Source organism: Scyliorhinus torazame, chromosome 2, assembly GCF_047496885.1.
Source record: "Scyliorhinus torazame isolate Kashiwa2021f chromosome 2, sScyTor2.1, whole genome shotgun sequence".
NCBI lineage: Eukaryota > Metazoa > Chordata > Chondrichthyes > Carcharhiniformes > Scyliorhinidae > Scyliorhinus > Scyliorhinus torazame.
Window position 1 is genome coordinate 271,136,801 of NC_092708.1, and position 20,830 is coordinate 271,157,630.

General features: G+C 50.9%; 1 protein-coding gene across 1 annotated transcript in view; it reads right to left on the bottom strand.

The window, feature by feature from the left end:
* The window catches only part of galnt16 (UDP-N-acetyl-alpha-D-galactosamine:polypeptide N-acetylgalactosaminyltransferase 16), a 238,832-nt gene that overhangs the window by 129,642 nt on the left and 88,360 nt on the right, over positions 1-20,830 (bottom strand). The window contains exon 2 of the mRNA XM_072487379.1: positions 12,190-12,365. Coding sequence (XP_072343480.1) covers positions 12,190-12,365 — 176 coding nt within the window. The remainder of the gene's footprint in view (positions 1-12,189; positions 12,366-20,830) is intronic.

A 20,830-nucleotide genomic window follows, 5' to 3' on the forward strand; every position in this document is an offset into this window, starting at 1 on the left:
GTTCAAAAAGGGGAGCAGAGACAACCCCGGCAGCTATAGACCGGTGAGCCTCACGTCTGTAGTGGGTAAAGTCTTGGAGGGGATTATAAGAGACAAGATTTATAATCATCTAGATAGGAATAATATGATCAGGGATAGTCAGCATGGCTTTGTGAAGGGTAGGTCATGCCTCACAAACCTTATCGAGTTCTTTGAGAAGGTGACTGAACAGGTAGACGAGGGTAGAGCAGTTGATGTGGTGTATATGGATTTCAGCAAAGCGTTTGATAAGGTTCCCCACGGTAGGCTATTGCAGAAAATACGGAGGCTGGGGATTGAGGGTGATTTAGAGATGTGGATCAGAAATTGGCTAGCTGAAAGAAGACAGAGGGTGGTGGTTGATGGGAAATGTTCAGAATGGAGTTCTGTCACAAGTGGAGTACCACAAGGATCTGTTCTGGGGCCGTTGCTGTTTGTCATTTTTATCAATGACCTAGAGGAAGGCGCAGAAGGGTGGGTGAGTAAATTTGTAGACGATACTAAAGTCGGTGGTGTTGTCGATAGTGTGGAAGGAAGTAGCAGGTTACAGAGGGATATAGATAAGCTGCAGTGCTGGGCTGAGAGGTGGCAAATGGAGTTTAATGTAGAGAAGTGTGAGGTGATTCACTTTGGAAGGAAAAACAGGAATGTGGAATATTTGGCTAATGGAAAAGTTCCGGAGTCAGGAGGTCATGTTGCAGCTGTACAGAACTCTGGTACGGCCGCATTTGGAGTATTGCGTACAGTTCTGGTCACCGCATTATAGGAAGGACGTGGAGGCTTTGGAACGGGTGCAGAGGAGATTTACCAGGATGTTGCCTGGTATGGAGGGAAAATCTTATGAGGAAAGGCTGATGGACTTGAGGTTGTTTTCGTTAGAGAGAAGAAGGTTAAGAGGAGACTTAATAGAGGCATACAAAATGATCAGAGGGATAGATAGGGTGGACAGTGAGAGCCTTCTCCCGCGGATGGAAATGGCTAGCACGAGGGGACATAGCCTTAAACTGAGGGGTAATAGATATAGGACAGAGGTCAGGGGTAGGTTCTTTACGCAAAGAGTAGTGAGGCCGTGGAATGCCCTACCTGCAACAGTAGTGAACTCGCCAACATTGAGGGCATTTAAAAGTTTATTGGATAAACATATGGATGATAATGGTATAGTGTAGGTTAGATGGCTTTTGTTTCGGTGCAACATCGTGGGCCGAAGGGCCTGTACTGCGCTGTATTGTTCTATGTTCTATGTTCTATCCTCTCAATCCCTGCTCTCTGCCATCTCGAGAACCCTCCATCTAGCCTCCCCGGGGCAAACCGGTGATTATTACAAATTCCAGACCAAACCGATGCTCCCTCTGCTCCCACATGCTTCCTTCATTGCCCCCAGACTCTCAGGGCCGCCACCACCACCACGGTGGAGTACCGTGCCAGTGGAAACGGCAGAGTTGTCGTTATCAACGCCTCTAAGCTGGTGCCCTGACATGAAGCCGCCTCCATAGGCTCCCATGCCGACACGCCCCCCACCACCCACTTCCTGATCATGGCTATATTCGCCGCCCAATAGTAGTTACTGAAGTTTGGTAGCGCCAGCCCGCCCTCTCCCCGGCTCTGCTCAAGCATCCCCCTCTTTATTCGCGGGGTCTAGCCCGCCGATACAAAGCCAGTGATCACTTTGTTGACCCGTTTAAAAAAAGACCGCTGAATAAAGATGGGGAGACACTGGAACACAAATAGGAATCTTGTGAGGACCGTCATCTTCACCGTCTGGATCCTCCCGGCTAGTGACAGGGGGAGCCCGTCCCATCTCCGAAAATCGTCCTTCATTTGGTCTACTAGTCGGGCCAGATTTAGCTTGTGCAGTTGTTCCCATTCCGGCGCCATTTGGATGCCTAGATACCTAAAACTTCCCCCTACCACTCTAAACGGCGGCTCCCCCAGTCGCCTCTCCTGTCCTCTCTCCTGGACCGCAAACATCTCACTTTTCCCCATATTTAGTATTTACCCTGAAAACCGGCCAAATTCCCCCAGAATCCTCATGATTTCTTCCATCCCCTCTGCTGGGTCCGATACATACTGGAGCAGGTCATCTGCGTAAAGCGAGACTCTGTACTCCACCCCCCCTCCAGACCAGCCCCTTCCAGCCCCTTGAGGCTCTCAGTGCAATTGCCAGCAACTCTATGGCTAATGTGAACAACAGTGGGGAGAGGGGGCACCCCTGTCTTGTCCCCCGATGCAGCCTAAAATAGTCCAATATTGTCCTATTCGTCCATACGCTCGCTGATACAGTAACCTGACCCAGTCAATAAAGCCCTGCCCAAATCTGAACCGTCCCAGTACCTCCCACAGATATTCCCATTCTACTCGATCAAAGGCCTTCTCTGCGTCCATTGCGACCACTACCTCCACCTCCCTACCTTCCGGGGGCATCATGATCACGTTTAATAGCCTTCTTACATTGGTCACCAACTGCCTTCCCTTGACAAACCCCGTCTGGTCCTCCACAATAACGTCCGGAACACAATCCTCAATCCTAGAGGACAAAATATTGGCCAGCAGTTTGGCGTCCACATTCAATAGGGATATCGGCCTGTAGGACCCACACAGCTCCGGGTTCTTGTCCCGCTTCAGGATCAGCAGAATTGTGGCCTGTGACATCGTCGGGGGCAACACCCCTCTCTCCCTTGCCTCATTGAATGTCCTCATCAACAACGGCCCCAATATCCCAGAGAACCTTTTATGGAACTCCACTGGGTACCCGTCCGGCCCCGGGGCTTTACCCGACTGCATGGTCTTCAGCCCCTCCACTATCTCTTCCAACCCGATCGGGGCCCCCAGCCCTTCTACCAGCTCCCCGTCCACCTTCGGGAAATTCAGTCCCCTTAGGAAGTGCCTAATCCCCTCCGGCCCCATTGGGAGTTCCGACCCATACAGCCTACTGTAAAACTCCTTAAACGCCTTATTCACACCTGCTGAGTCTCCAACCAGGTTCCCATCTCCATCCTTTACTTTCCCTATCTCCCTGGCTGCCTCCCTCTTTCTAAGCTGCCGAAATTTCGTTAACTTCTAGGTAGTTCTGAATAAATTTCCTCAGCCGCCCGCACACCTCTTCGTCAGCTAGAAGACCCACGTCTAATCTCCAGTGCGGGCTCTGGTTACTGTCTTTACGAACCTGCAGGTCAACCCAGTGCGGAGCATGGTCTGATATTGTGATTACCGAGTACCCCGTGTCCATCACCCCCGTCAGTAAGGCCCTGCTCAGAATTAAAAAATCAATCCGGGACTACACTTTATGCACGTGTGAATAGAAGGAGAACTCCTTCACCCTCAGCTGCCCAAATCTCCATGGATCCCCCCCCCCCCCCCCACCTGCTCCATGGACCCTTTTAGTTCCTTTGCCATTGCTGTCACCCTGCCCGATTTTGAGCTTGACAGGTCCAAGCCAGGGTCAATAACTGTGTTGAAGTCCCCTCCCATGACCAACTTATACGAATCCAGGTCCGGTATCTTCCCCAGCATCCTCTTTATAAACTCCACATTGTCCCAATTTGGCGCTTACACATTTACTAGTACCACCTCTAATTTCCCACTGACCATAATGTACCGGCCTCCCACATCCGAAACTATTCTTCCCGCCTCAAACACCACCCGCTTGTTGATCAGGATCACGACCCCTCTAGTCTTCGAGTCCAGTCCCGAGTGAAAAACCTGTCCAACCCAACCTTTCCTTAATCTAATCTGTTCGGCTGCTCTAAGGTGCGTCTCCTGCAGCATTACCACATCCGCCTTCAGTCCTTTCAAATGTGCGAACACACGTGCCCTCTTGACTGGCCCATTTAACCCTTGTACATTCCAGGTGATCAGCCTAGTTGGGGGGCTCATCGCCACCCCCCCCCCCCCTTCGTCGATCAGCCATCACCTTTCTTGAGCCAGTCTCCCCGCACTTCCACTGGCACGCCCGCAGGCAGCCTCCGCCCCCGACCTCCTCTCTGTTCCTCAGCAACAATCCCTCCCTGTCAGCAGAACATTTCACCCCCCCCTCCCCAGTAACAGCACAATGTAAATCGACCCCTTTGATAAGCCTAACATCTGCTCACCCCCCACTATGCTTCCGTGAGCTAGCTCGCCCAGCTAGCTTGGTGGCCCCAACCCCTGGCGCCATTCTCCCATCTTTTGTTCCCTCCCCACCTTCCCCCCCACTCATACATACATATTCAAATGACAAACAATCCCTACACAATTGCCCGACAGAAAAAAAAATCTAAACAAAGAAAAGATCAAGCAAGAGATCCAGCATCTGAACAAACTTACCTCCATCCCCCAACAGTGCAAATGTAAACTTTAACTCACTCAGCTCTGCAACTAGCCCCGAATCAATACAGAAGGCATTACAAATAGCGTCCACAAAACGAAAAAACAAGAAACTTTTTTAAACATGAATGTTGCAGCAAAGTTCAAAAGTTCTCAGTCCGCCACCAATCCTTTCCTTTTTGCGAAGTCCAGCGCTTGAAGTCAGGTGACTTGAAGTAAAAATGTTGCTCCTTGTGCGTGACCCAGAGATGGGCCTGATACAGCAGTCCGAACTTCACCTCTTTCTTGAAAAGGGTTGACCTGATCTGGTTGAACCCTGCTCTTCTCCTGACCACCTCCGCACTCAGATCCTGATAGATCCGCAGGATACTGTTCTCCCATTTACAACTCCGTGTCTGCTTGGCCCACTGTAAAATACGCTCCTTATCCAAATACCTGTGGAATCTCACCACCATTGCCCTGGGGGGAATCTCCCATTTGCGGCTTCCTCGCGAGTGCTCTGTGAGCCCTGTCCACCTCCAAGGGGCGGGAGAATGCCCCATCCCCCAGCAGCTTCTCGAACATGTCCGCTATGTATGCCCCAGCGTCCGCTCCTTTGGACCCCTCTGGAAGCCCAACGATTCTCAAGTTCTGCTGGCGGGACCTATTCTCTAGGTCCTCCACCTTCTCCAGGAGCCTTTTCTGCTGGTCTCTCAGCATCCCCACCTCCAGCTCCACTGCAGTTTGATGTTCCTCCTAGTCAGCCAGCACCTTCTCTATTTTCTGGATCCCCCGATCTTGGCCGTCCAATCTAAGCTCCAGCCGCTCAATTGACTCTTTAATTGGGTCCAAGCAGTCCCGCTTCTGCTTGGCGAAGCCCTCTTGCGTAAATTGCATCAGCTGCTCCATTGACCGCTGGGTCGACAAGCCAGAGGTCCGGTCATCCACCATGCTGTCTCCTGCTGCAGCTTCAGCCCAAGCCTTCTCTATCCGTCTGTTTCTGCCTTTGCGAGCACTTTTAGTCCTCCTCTATGGGACCGATGTGGGAATCCAGTACCCAATTGCCTCTGTCATCGATTTTTCAAATCAAGTCCGGTACAAAATCGGGGAAAAAGGTCCAAAAGTCCGACCCGAGCGGGAGCCACCAAATGTGCGACTTACTCCTTCATATCGCCACCGGAAGTCCTCACTTTGTCTTCTAAGGCAAGCTTTTTCAAAGTGGGAATCGTGACCCATGGACGGGTGTAAAAAGGGTCACAGTTTTAAGGGTCGTGGTATTCCTCAAACGTTACCTGACAGTAATTGCTTCACACTGAACCCATCAGCTAACATAGGCATGGAGTCAGAGAACAGCTGCCTAATCAACAGTACAGTCTCCGACCATAAGAGGCAACAGTGAGCTGGTCAACGCCCTCTGCACATACACTTGGCGCCAAGTGCCCTGTACATAGGTGGTTTTGGCGCAAGTTCACTTGGAGGTGAGCTTCTTTTAGTTGCGAATGAGACAGGAGGACTGTGGACATGGATCATTCCGTTACAAGAAAGGGACAACCAGTGACACTAATAGGCAGTGTATTTCCTGGCCAGGATCTCACATTGGAATCTGTTGGAAAGAGTTGCTCCGGCGCGTCCACGACAGGACAGAGCAATGCTACTGTTAGTTCTGTACAGAGTGCCAGGCCTCTGGTGAACAGCCTACAACGAAGAAATTAAAATTGGGAACAAAGCAATATAAAGGTGATAATAATAATATTCTTTATTATTGTAATCATTGATTATTGTCCCCGGCAGCCCATAAGGCCCCCCCCCCACCCCCCTCCCCAGGGTGCCCGATACCCCCCCCCCCCCCAACCAGGGCGGCCACGGACTGAGTCCACAGCAGCCACGCGAGCTTCCCGAACGGCGATAGATGGTCTCAGACTAGAGTCATGAATCTCACCATATATCAATATACACGTCTAGCGTTTGTAGTTTGATTGGCGACCACCAGTTGGCTAACGAACGACAAGGAGTTTATTAACTAACAAACCATATCCAGAGCACAATCAATAATGTGTCCATTCTCAGCACTAAGTTCACAACTGGCTGCAAAGCCCACACTCTGCACTGAGATCCCCTGCGTTCATTCCCCCTCGGTTCCTGGGTCACATGACCGTTCCGATGCATGCCTCCTTTATTTTTATAAATTTAGAATACCCGATTATTTATTTTTTCCAATTAAGGGGCAATTTAGCGTGACCAATCCACCTACCCTGCACATCTTTGGGTTGTGGGGGTGAAACCCATGCAGACACGGGCAGAATGTGCAAACTCCACACGGACAGTGACCCAGAGCCGGGATTCGAACCCGGGTCCTCAGCGCCGTAGGCAGCAGTGCTAACCACTGTGCCACCGTGCCGCCCTAATGCATTCCTCCTTAAAGGAGAAAGCTACAATAGTGTCTTTTGTTGTTCGTGTGTGTCTTTGTTCTATGCGAGTGTGTGTGTGTTTGTTTCTTGTTGTATGTGTGGGAGACAGTGAGTGAGTCTATGTGCCTGTGTGTACATTACGGTTGTTACTTTGGTTGGACATATTCCCCTGGAGGTTTGATCTGGCTGCAACAGAATGGAGAGTATGATGAGCCTCAGCTGTGTACACTCCCCTCCCATGGCCACCATCCCCATATGGAGAGAAAGATTCAAAATTCTGCCAATTGGAGTGGAATCATTTGTTCCCGATACACCAGTCCCATTGAATGCACAGATGTTAATTGATATTTAACATATGCCTTCATTTAACAAGTGAAAATGTTTCCTCTAGATGTATAATCTGATTAGCAACTCACTGTAATACCAGACACTCACTGGTTATACCCAACATAACTCAATCACTCAGTGTTGGGCACTATCAGCTCCATTTCATGTGTTGCCCGGGATCAGTGCTCTTGCCTCTGACTCAGAAACGTTGTGGGTTCAGGTGAGGTTTGACAATGTAATCAAGGCTGACACTCCAGTGTGGTACTGACAGGAGTGCTGCTGAGACAGTAAACTGAGGCACAATCTGCTTAGTCGGGTGGATATAAAAGATCCCATGGCACTATGTCTAAAAGCAGGGGGGTTATTGTAACCTACACGAGGCGCATGGGGCTGGGTCGATTAGGCTCCCAAGAGTCTCATGGAATTGGAGCTTCCCCATTGAGCCGGCGGAGCCCTCTCATCAGTGGGAGAACAAGCCAGAATATAAAAACCCTGGCACCCTGTAACTTTTCTCTCTCCCCCATGTCGTGGGGGAGGGGGGAGGGAGGATGAGGAGCTGGGGGCGCCAGCCATTGGGGGCGGGGCCAAATGGGAAGCGCGGGCTTTGTTCCCGCGCTATGGTAATCATGGCGGGAACAGGGAAGCAGGAAGGAGGGGGCCTCGCACAGTGGGAGCCGAGGTCACGGGGGGAAGCCGAGGTCGGCCAGAGTTTGCTGACTTCTGGGAGCAACATGGGGGGTGCAATTACGCTAGTGAGGGATCTAGCGGGGGGGGGGTTAACTGGGTTGCTGCTGCTGGGGAGAAGGGGGAGCTGGTAGGGGGTGGGGTGGTCGGGGCGGGAGGGCGCCGTTGGGGGGAGATACGGTACGTGGGAACCGGGGGAGGAGCTGGATTGAAAAAGGAGATGGCTAGTCGACAAGGGGGGGGGTAAAGAGCCCCCCAACCCGGCTGATCACGTGGAATGTGAGAGGGCTGAACGGGCCGATTAAAAGGGCACGGGTACTCGCACACCTAAAGAAATTAAAGGCAGATGTGGTTATGCTGCAGGAGACGCATCTGAAACTGATAGACCAGGTCAGACTACGCAAAGGATGGGTGGGGCAGGTGTTTCATTTGGGGCTAGACGCAAAAAACAGGGGAGTGGCTATACTAGTGGGGAAGCGGGTAATGTTTGAGGCAAAGACCATAGTGGCGGATAGTGGGGGCAGATACTTGATGGTGAGTGGCAAATTGCAAGGGGAGGCGGTGGTCTTAGTGAACGTATATGCCCCGAACTGGGATGACGCCAACTTTATGAGGCGTATGTTAGGACGTATCCCGGACCTAGAGGTGGGGAAGTTGGTAATGGGCGGAGATTTTAACACGGTGCTGGACCCAGGGCTGGACAGATCGAGGTCCAGGACCGGAAGGAAGCCGGCTGCAGCTAGGGTGCTTAAGGACTTTATGGAGCAGATGGGAGGAGTAGACCCCTGGAGATTTAGTAGACCTAGGAGTAAGGAGTTTTCGTTTTTCTCCTATGTCTACAAAGTTTATTCACGGATAGACTTTTTTGTTTTGGGAAGGGCACTGATCCCGAAGGTGACGGGGACGGAGTACACGGCTATAGCTATTTCGGATCACGCTCCACATTGGGTGGACCTGGAGATAGGGGAGGAAAAAGAACAGCGTCCACCCTGGAGAATGGACATGGGATTATTGGCAGATGAGGGGGGGTGTTTAAGGGTGAGGGGGTGTATTGAAAGGTACTTGGAACTCAACGATAATGGGGAGGTACAGGTGGGAGTGGTCTGGGAGGCACTGAAGGCAGTGGTTAGAGGGGAGCTGATATCTATTAGGGCACATAAAGGAAAGCAGGAGGGTAGGGAAAGGGAGCGGTTGTTGAAAGAACTTCTGAGGGTGGGCAGACAATATGCGGAGGCACCGGAGGAGGGACTGTACAGGGAAAGGCAAAGGCTACTTGACTTGTTGACTACGGGTAACGCAGGGGCACAATGGAGGAAGGCACAGGGTGTACAGTACGAATATGGGGAGAAGGCGTGCAGGTTGCTGGCCCACCAATTGAGGAAAAGGGGAGCAGCGAGGGAGATAGGGGGGGCTAAGAGATGAGGAGGGAGAGATGGAGCGGGGAGCAGAGAGAGTGAATGGAGTGTTCAAGGCATTTTATGAAAGATTATATGAAGCTCAGCCCCCGGATGGGAAGGAGAGAATGATGTGCTTTCTGGATCAGCTGGAATTTCCTAAGGTGGAGGAGCAGGAGAGGGCGGGACTGGGAGCACAGATTGAGACGGAGGAAGTAGTGAAAGGGATTGGGAGCATGCAGGCGGGGAAGGCCCCGGGACCAGACGGATTCCCAGTTGAATTCTATAGGAAATATATGGACTTGCTGGCCCCGCTACTGATGAGAACCTTTAATGAGGCGAGGGAAAGGGGGCAGCTGCCCCCGACTATGTCAGAGGCAACGATAGCGCTCCTCCTAAAGAAGGAAAAAGACCCGCTGCAATGTGGGTCCTATAGGCCTATTTCCCTCCTGAATGTGGACGCTAAGATTCTGGCCAAGGTAATGGCAACGAGGATAGAGGATTGTGTCCCGGGGGTGGTTCATGAGGACCAAACTGGGTTTGTGAAGGGGAGACAGCTGAATACAAATATACGGAGGCTGCTAGGGGTAATGATGATGCCCCCACCAGAGGGGGAAGCGGAGATAGTGGTGGCGATGGATGCCGAGAAAGCATTTGATAGAGTGGAGTGGGATTATTTGTGGGAGGTGCTGAGGAGATTTGGCTTTGGAGATGGGTATAATCAGATGGGTACAGTTGCTGTATAGGGCCCCGATGGCGAGCGTGGACACGAATGGACGGGGGTCTGATTATTTTCGGCTCCATAGAGGGACGAGGCAGGGATGTCCTCTGTCCCCCTTATTGTTTGCACTGGTGATTGAGCCCCTGGCCATAGCATTGAGGGGTTCCAGGAAGTGGAGGGGAGTACTCAGGGGGGGAGAAGAACACCGGGTATCTCTGTATGCGGATGATTTGTTGCTATATGGGGCGGACCCGGCAGAGGGGATGCCAGAGATAATGCAGATACTTGGGGAGTTTGGGGATTTTTCAGGGTATAAATTGAACATGGGGAAAAGTGAGTTGTTTGTGGTGCATCCAGGGGAGCTGAGCAGAGAAATAGAGGATTTACCGTTGAGGAAGGTAACAAGGGACTTTCAGTATTTGGGGATCCAGATAGCCAAGAATTGGGGTATATTACATAGGCTTAATTTAACGTGGTTGGTGGAACAGATGGAGGAGGACTTTAAGAGATGGGACATGGTGTCCCTGTCTCTGGCAGGGAGGGTGCAGGCGGTTAAAATGGCGGTCCTCCCGAGATTCCTTTTTGTGTTTCAGTGCTCAGGAATCGGACGGACTCTCAGGGATGTTATTGTATATGTATAGGCACTTGTTTTAGGTAATGTATATTGGGCTGTTGGATTGTATCTTTGGAGAGTATTTATTCTTGACCAGGCAGTTGCCATTTAGTTTGGTTTTTGTTTCTGTTCATATATTATTTATTTATTTGTTTAAAACTGGCCACTGTTATTTATATTGCTTTATTGTTGTGTAAAAGAAACACTACGTACTGTTATGTTTGGCCAAAAAATCTTGAATAAAATATATTTTAAAAAATAAAATAAAAACCCTGGCCCGGGTGTGGGCTGGGCGCGCAGGTAGTCCCTTCTGGGACCAGTTCTTCTGTAAATAAATCTTTTGTTCCTTACGCTTCCTGTGTGGTTACTACTGTGAACTCAACAGGGGTTATCATCGGTGTCCTGGCTAATATCAATCAACAGCACAAAAGAAACAGATGATCTCTTTATCTCATTTATCTCATTGCTGTTTGTGCAAACATTGGCTGTCACGTCTCCCTCATTACATACACTTCAATGGATACACTACAAAAAACACTTAATTGGCTGTAAAGTGCTTTAAGATTTTGTGGATCGTGTGGGACGCCACAGTCTTAGTTTTGTTGCTTTCCTCTAATTTACCTGCTCTCTATTTTCTCTTTTGAACGTCTCCTAGGACATGATTCTATAGGTCCTGGTGGCCCTCCAGTACCTCACCCACAAAGTACCAATACTATCCCATGTGATCTTACACGCTGAATGCCATGGGCAGTTTAACTGGGGAGGGATGACACTCCATTGATGATCTGATCAACCTGTTTCCTTACAGAGGCAGTTAACCAGATCATCCTTGGGATGGTGAATGGAGTCAGTGCTCTTTCCTGCTTCTGAAAATGATCATCTGGAAAGTGAATAGACACTGGATGAGATCAAATTTGATCCTAACTCCAAATCACTGAATCATAGAATCCCTACAGTGCAGCAGGCCTTTCAGCCCATCGGGTCTGCACCAACCCTCTGCACTCTACATAGACCAACTCCCCGTCACCCTACCTAACCTGCACATCCCTGGACACTAAGGGGCAATTTATATCATGGCCAATCCACCTAACCTGCACATCTGTGGGAGGAAACCAGAGCACCTGGAGGGAATCCACGCAAACACACGGAGAAAGTGCAAACTCCACACAGTCACCCAAGGCCGGAATTGAACCCAGGTTCCTGGCGTTGTGAGGCAGCAGTGCTAACCACTGTGCCACAATGCCGTCCACTGACACTTGCAAAGGACTCAATAAAGGAAGTTAAATGAGATAAACACTCCAAGGCTCCTTCCATAACACCTTACGAACCAACCTCTACCACCTAGAAGTACAAGGGCAACAGGTGCATGGGAAGACCACCACCTGGACGTTCCCCTCCAAGCCACACACAACCCTGACTTGGAAATATATCGCTGTTCCTTCCCTATCACTGGGTCAAAATCCTGGGACTCTCCCTAACAGCAATATGGGTGTACCTACGCCACTTGGACTGCAACAGTTGAAAGTGGCAGATCACCACCACCTTCTTAGGAAGAATTAGGGCTATGTAACCAACACTGGCCTTAGCAGTGATACCCACATCCTGCAAATGAAAATGAAGAGAAAATCCCACCAAGTCAGAATCTTCAGGAAAGGAAGGCGGAGCATGGGGAAGGGTTTTGGGAAGTGAGGGGCACTGTCCATTTCCGATCCCCTGTCGGTTGTTTGGAGTGCTTCCTGTTACCTGTAATGCCTGGTGTCACGGACCGTCCTGTCACTAGTGAGTTTGTCACTCTCCTGCTGGTTGAATGCATGGTGCCCATAAGGGTCATCTCCAGGTTTCAGGAGTTTGCTTGAGAGATAGGCCTTCTCATCAAAGGCATGTAGTTTACCTCTATCCAACCAAAGTGCCTTGGTTACCTGGAAAAGAAAGAAAATTTGCATTTATACAGTCTCTTTCCTTGCCATTGTTTTTCCTAAGTCACTTCACAGCATGGTGAACTGTATACACTTTCAACCCTGTGTACGTTTACATCTGATGAGACGTGTTATGTATGTAGTACCCGAGTGCATCAGTTAGTGAAATCAGAGACAGCTTTCATGCCAAGACCATTACAGAGGGAAAATATTTGCTTCAATCTTTTGAAGCATAAGCTGGATGTTGAAGGCAGGAAGCGGTGCCACCAAATCCACTCAGATTTATCTCCCTTCAGGATAGAGAATAAATCTGGTTTAGTTTTGAGTAACATATGTTCCAATTTCTAAAGTTTGTTCCAGAGTGTTTCCATTAAAATATCCAGCACAACAGATTTTTCAGGTTTTGAAACTGAAAAGAAGGGAGTGGCATTTCTGTAGCACATTTCAGGACCTCAGGAGCGGGGATCGAGTTTGAAGTGCTGCAATGTAGGAAACATGGTAGTCAATTTGCACCAGCCAGCTCCCGCAAATAGCATTGTGGAAATGACCTGCAGCGGAACTCCCCGTCGGCGGGATCCTCCTGTCCGCTGGCAGCGCCCACAGTCCCGCGGGTTTCCCAACGCGTGAGGTGGCCACGAAGGGAAACTCCATTGGCCAGCTGCGGGAACGGGGAAACACATTGCCGACGGGGGCGTACTGCTCCGCACCGCTCCGTGCTGGAAAACGCGTTGGCTGACCGGAGAATCCCATTGCCGACGGGGGCACGCCGCTCCGCGCTGGAAAACGCGTTGGCGGACCGGAGAATCCCGCTCCTGATTTTTATTAGTGATGTTGGTTTAGGGATAAATATTGACCAAGGTGAGGGGCACGATTTAACAGCCTCGTCAAAAGATCGGGGCGGCATTCAGAAATGAGCTTGTCAATGCAGCCTCAGGTAAGTGCGGCCTCAACGGGGTATTCCTCGCCAAGGCCAAAAAAGAGGTCCGTTTGATGGCCGCGTCGTTCTCACCATTGCAGGCACTGAGATACACCCCACTAAACGTGTTAAATCGCGCCCTAAGTGTTGAGGCTGGCACTGAAATGCATGCAGTTCATGTACCCGTTGGTGGCGCTATACGGGGAGCAATTCAGGACATGCTAATGGGCCAGCATTCTGCTGATGCGAATTCCAAGTAATTCCCGGCCCAGCGGGCATTTTAGCCGCTGGGGCCAGAGTTAGCACCAAAGAGCCTGACACCTGGAGCTGTTTTTAACTGCTCCACTTACCAGACACTCACTGCAGCCACCAAAATGACTCAGAGCACACCTGCCCACCGAGAACGGGAGTTCGAGGGGGACCACAGCTTTATGCCAGTGAGGCACAGAGGAACACCGTCTTCCCCAGCATGGGCCGCAGGCTCAAGCCTGCTCTCCTCAACACTGCCTGGGAAGTGGTGGCAGAGACATTCACTGCTGCCAGCCTCACCAGGAGGAAGCAGCTGGTGATCCAGAGGGGTGGGGGACAGTGGTGAATCCTCTGCCCTGATAGTGGTAGAGAACCAGGCAGAGTTCAGTAGGCCACAGTACAGGTGTTTTCTGGTTGGGGTGAGCTCTGCTGATCCCCTGCTTTTTCTTCGGGCAATGCTCCTGAGGAGTGCCAACAGCTTGTGGGCTTCTGATTGAGCTTGGCCACACCCATCCCCTTGATGAAACAGCTGGGGCATGAGGGTGTCCAGAGGCGTGGAGTGGGTGAGCTCCCAGATGACCAGAGGCCTTCTGAGCATTTAAAGGAGACAGTGAGCAGTCAGCAGTGTGAGCAGCCAGGGGCCTGTAAGTATCTCCAAATTGATGCATTTAAAAGACAAACTACAGCAATGGCGGTCTGAGCCAGGCCACCTGATCCTGAGGGACTTGGCACCAAGTCACTACCCGCTACTGCCCCCGGCCCGGGCAGCCACCCCAGCAAGCTCGACAGTTTTCAACAGTATTTCAGTGTTCTTTTAGCCTCCCGCTCCCCCTCCACAGCCATGGCCACCAGTCTATATTTGTAAATACTTGTAGTAATTCACGCCCACAAGCCTTCCACCTGAGAGGAGCGGAGCATCGCAGAAGGACGGAGCATACTGTGTCCAGCCAGCTAATCACATTTAAGTGGATGCAAAGCCACTTTCGCATGCCACTGCCAGCTTGGGGCGTAAACCTCACTATTGCCACCAGCAAGGTACCGGAACATGGCACCCGAATCGGTGCCGGGCAGTGGACCTCGATTTTGGGTTTTTTAAAATGTATTTTATTACAAATGTATAGAAAAAGTTACAGCACATAAACAATTCGGGAAACAGGCTTCCCAACAAACGACTATACATTTGAAAAGTTTTTCCCCTTTTCTGACCTTCACCTATCTTTGCACAATTATATGCTTTTTCTTGAAGTTTGTTGCTATCTTTAACCTTTCTAGTTAACCACAGATGGTGTGTCCTTTACCATTTCTCATTGCCACTCAAACCGTTTCCACATCCTGGTTCCCTGAACATTGGTCATCTCTGTCTATTGTGCTAATACCATAATTAACTAACAGAGCCACCTCTTCACATTTTCCTCGCTTCCTGTCCTTCTTAAATGTCCTGTACGCTTTAATATTCAGGCCCCAATCCATGTCCTCCTGCAGCTGTGTCTCTGTAATGGCTATCAAATTGTACTTATTTATTTCAATGCGTGGGTTTCCTTCCGCAGTCCAAAGATCATAATAATAATCTTTATTGTCACAAGTAGGCTTACATTAACATTGCAATGAAGTTACTGTGAAAAGCCCTGTAGCCACGTAAAATGGCTGATTCCCGATTAGAATGGTCAAACCCCGATCTAAAATGGCGAACGAAAGAGGCTGATGGGAAAATCAGCCAACAGGACTCAAACGGACAGCTGCAGGTAAAGCAGTGTATTCGGCTCTGGGGAAGTCAGCCCAGACCGATACCTGCAGCCATCAACATCACAACAACCCAGCCATCTGCATATTAAGCAGCCATCCCCGAGAACAATTGCTACACATTAGCAAAATAAAGCCGATCCAGACCTTTCGGCGCCAGCAGGGGCTGACACAAAGGAAGGTAGACGACCACCCCCCCCGATCAAGGAATCGCCCCATTATTGGAGCATATAGAACCAAGTGATTGGGACCAAGTCCAATCACTTGGAACCAGGTACGAGGTCCGCCCCGAGAGGCGGGAAGCCCCTGGGGACTATAAAAATAGGGGCCAAGTTCAGATCGACCCTTCTTCTCCTGCTCGCAACCTTCGAGACCCTTCGACAAAGAATACTGTAAGTGTTACTCCAGCGATCGCTACCAGATGGGCGCTCCTGACTATCGACTTGTACCAGCTTTGAATCCCGCAGGCCCAGACCCAATTCAATGGACTATTCGTTTCCCTGACCTGGTGGGCCATTTCCAAAGTTAAGTATTGGCCTTTAGTGGTAGGTAGTAGTCTAGAAGTAGGATTATTGTATAAGTATTTATTGCTGTATATAATAAATGATAGTTGATTTAACTTTTACTAAGCGGAGTGCTGCATTATTAATCACTACCTGAGCTTGAACCACGTGGCGGTATCAGAAAGATACCTGGCGACTCGTGAGCAAAGGTGACAGAATTAGAGCTAATAAAACTAAGGTTAATAAGAGCAACAGCCCCTAGTCGCCACATTCCGGCACCTGTTTGGGTACACTGAGGGAGAATTCAGAATGTCCAAATTACCGAACAGCACTTCTTTCGGGACTTGTGGGAGGAAACCGGAGCACCGGGAGGACACCCACACAGACACAGGGAGAACGTGCAGACTCCACACAGACAGTGACCCAAGCCGGGAATCCAACCTGGGACCCTGGCACTGTGAAGCAACAGTGCTAACCACTGTGCTATCGTGCCAATGTGCAGGTTGGGTGAATTGGCCAATATTGCTAATATTGCCCAAAACGTTAGGTGGGGTTACAGGAATAGGAGCAAAGGATTGGGCGTAGGTGCTCTCGTAACAAGAAGTGGCGTAGACTCGATGGGCCGAATGGCCTCCTTCACACTGTAGGGATTCTATGATTCTATGTACGCTCTCAGTTCATCTGTTTTGTTTTTAATACAGATACAGAGCCTTCAGTTTTATCCTTTTATTCTTTTTATAACCTCTAGGCTCATCTGTTGATTTACTGTTGGATTTGTACAGGCTATCCTTCCTGTCATGGTTCATTTTGCATTTCCTGTAATAATACCTTTATCTTTTCCCTTCTCTCTACGCTTTGATTCATCACATCTTCCCAAACTTGCCCCCATGACTTAGTTTAAAACCATCTCTACCTTCCTAGGTATGCAGCTCACAAAACACCAGTGGCAGCAAGGTTCAGGTGTAGACTGTTCCAACAATACAGATCCCACTTTTCCCAGTACTGATGCCAGTGCCCAACGAACCAGAACCCACTTCCACACAAGTCTTTGAGCCATGCATTCTCTCCTCTAATCTGATTTGTCCTATACCAATTTGCAGGTGGCTTAGGTACACATTTGATGGGCTGAATGGCCAACTTCTGCACGGTAAGGATTCTATGAATGATCCAGAGATTAATACTTTGGTGATTCTGTGTGTTGCTGCTCCGCCCCCGATGGTCCGAGTTCCCGACCGCGCGGTTGACGTATGGTCTGAGCGGTCTGGAACCCGGCGTGGAGCTGCACACTGTCCAGCGCCGCCACAGTCGGCCAAGAGCCGTGCTGTTGGCTGGAGGGGGGGCTTCCGCGAGGGCTTGGGGGACTGGTCAGGGGGCGGCCAGTAGGGTCGTATTTGGTGGGACGGGTCCGCGCATGGCCTGCGCCATGTTGTACACGTGACCATTGCAGGTTGGCGCTGTGCGCAAGCGCAGCCACAGAGCTGGTCATTCTCCAGCCGTTTTGGGCGCAAGAGCCAGGTGTGTTACCTGGCACCGCTGCTAGCCACTCACCAGTCCTGGAATCGGCGAGGGTTCACTGCCGATTTTGGCGTTGGAAAACTCCCGGAATGCTCTGTTTCAGCCGGCACTTACCCACTGAAACGCAGGGTCCAGCCCCCTGCCTCCAGGCTGCCAACACAGCTGTCTGGATGCATGCTCTTTGCTGCAGAGAACAGTGGCAATTCAGCTGATTGTACTGTCCCACCCAACCACTACATTTCTCGTAACTCCCCCTAACCTGAATAGCTTCCTGTACCGTGGTGCCAAGGCTAGTTAGCTCATCCACCCTGCAACCCCCACTTGCATCCAAACAAGCTGCATAAACCTCAAAACCCTCTGTGGCTCCTTCGTCACTGTCCTCATGTGGCTGCATGACCCATCACACTATGCACTCACACTATGCAGCCACACTATGCAGCCACACCATGCACTCACACCATGCTGTCACACCATGCACTCACACTATGCAGCCACACCATGCACTCACACTATGCAGCCACACCATGCAGTCACACTATGCAGCCACACCATGCAGTCACACCATGCAGCCACACCATGCACTCACACCATGCAGCCACACCATGCACTCACACCATGCTGTCACACCATGCACTCACACTATGCAGTCACACCATGCACTCACACTATGCAGCCACACCATGCTGTCACACCATGCTGTCACACCATGCACTCACACTATGCAGCCACACCATGCACTCACACCATGCAGCCACACCATGCACTCACACCATGCAGTCACACCATGCAGTCACACTATGCAGCCACACCATGCAGCCACACCATGCACTCACACCATGCAGCCACACCATGCACTCACACCATGCAGTCACACTATGCAGCCACACCATGCTGTCACACCATGCACTCACACCATGCAGTCACACCATGCACTCACACTATGCAGCCACACCATGCTGTCACACCATGCAGTCACACCATGCACTCACACCATGCTGTCACACCATGCACTCACACTATGCAGCCACACCATGCACTCACACTATTCACTCACACCATGCTGTCACACCATGCACTCACACTATGCAGTCACACCATGCACTCACACCATGCACTCACACCATGCACTCACACTATGCAGCCACACCATGCTGTCACACCATGCTGTCACACCATTCACTCACACTATGCAGCCACACCATGCACTCACACCATGCAGCCACACCATGCACTCACACCATGCAGTCACACCATGCACTCACACCATGCTGTCACACCATGCACTCACACTATGCAGCCACACCATGCACTCACACCATGCAGCCACACCATGCACTCACACCATGCAGTCACACCATGCACTCACACTATGCAGCCACACCATGCTGTCACACCATGCAGTCACACCATGCACTCACACTATGCAGCCACACCATGCACTCACACTATGCACTCACACCATGCACTCACACCATGCTGTCACACCATGCACTCACACTATGCAGCCACACCATGCACTCACACCATGCAGCCACACCATGCACTCACACCATGCAGTCACACCATGCACTCACACCACGCTGTCACACCATGCACTCACACTATGCAGTCACACCATGCACTCACACCATGCACTCACACCATGCAGCACACACCATGCACTCACACCATGCAGTCACACCATGCACTCACACTATGCAGCCACACCATGCACTCACACCATGCAGTCACACCATGCACTCACACCATGCAGTCACACCATGCACTCACACCATGCTGTCACACCATGCAGTCACACCATGCACTCACACTATGCAGCCACACCATGCACTCACACCATGCAGTCACACCATGCACTCACACCATGCTGTCACACCATGCACTCACACCATGCAGTCACACCATGCAGTCACACTATGCAGCCACACCATGCACTCACACTATGCAGCCACACCATGCACTCACACCATGCACTCACACCATGCAGTTACACCATGCACTCACACTATGCAGTCACACCATGCACTCACACCATGCAGTCACACCATGCTCTCACACCATGCTGTCACACCATGCACTCACACTATGCAGCCACACCATGCACTCACACTATGCAGCCACACCATGCACTCACACTATGCAGCCACACCATGCAGTCACACCATGCACTCACACAATGCAGTCACACCATGCACTCACACCATGCAGCCACACCATACACTCACACCATGCACTCACACCATGCTGTCACACCATGCACTCACACTATGCAGCCACACCATGCACTCACACTATGCAGCCACACCATGCACTCACAGCATGCACTCACACCATGCTGTCACACCATGCACTCACACTATGCAGCCACACCATGCACTCACACCATACAGCCACACCATGCACTCACACCATGCAGTCACACCATGCACTCACACCATGCTGTCACACCATACACTCACACCATGCAGTCACACCATGCACTCACACCATGCAGTCACACCATGCACTCACACTATGCAGCCACACCATGCACTCACACCATGCAGTCACACCATGCACTCACACTATGCAGCCACACCATGCACTCACACCATGCAGTCACACCATGCTGTCACACCATGCACTCACACTATGCAGCCACACCATGCACTCACACCATGCAGCCACACCATGCACTCACACCATGCAGTCACACCATGCACTCACACTATGCAGCCACACCATGCACTCACACCATGCAGCCACACCATGCACTCACACCATGCAGTCACACCATGCACTCACACTATGCAGCCACACCATGCACTCACACCATGCTGTCACACCATGCAGTCACACCATGCACTCACATCATGCAGTCACACCATGCACTCACACCATGCAGTCACACCATGCTGTCACACCATGCACTCACACTATGCAGCCACACCATGCACTCACACTATGCAGCCACACCATGCACTCACACTATGCAGCCACACCATGCACTCACACTATGCAGCCACACCATGCACTCACACCATGCAGTCACACCATGCACTCACACCATGCTGTCACACCATGCACTCACACTATGCAGCCACACCATGCACTCACACTATGCAGCCACACCATGCACTCACACTATGCAGCCACACCATGCACTCACACTATGAAGCCACACCATGCACTCACACTATGCAGCCACACCATGCACTCACACCATGCAATCACACCATGCAGTCACACCATGCACTCACACTATGCAGTCACACCAATCACTCACACTATGCAGCCACACCATGCACTCACACTATGCAGCCACACCATGCACTCACACTATGCAGCCACACCATGCACTCACACCATGCACTCACACTATGCAGCCACACCATGCAGTCACACCATGCTGTCACACCATGCACTCACACCATGCAGTCACACCATGCACTCACACTATGCAGCCACACCATGCACTCACACTATGCAGCCACACCATGCACTCACACTATGCAGCCACACCATGCACTCACACCATGCAGCCACACCATGCACTCACACCATGC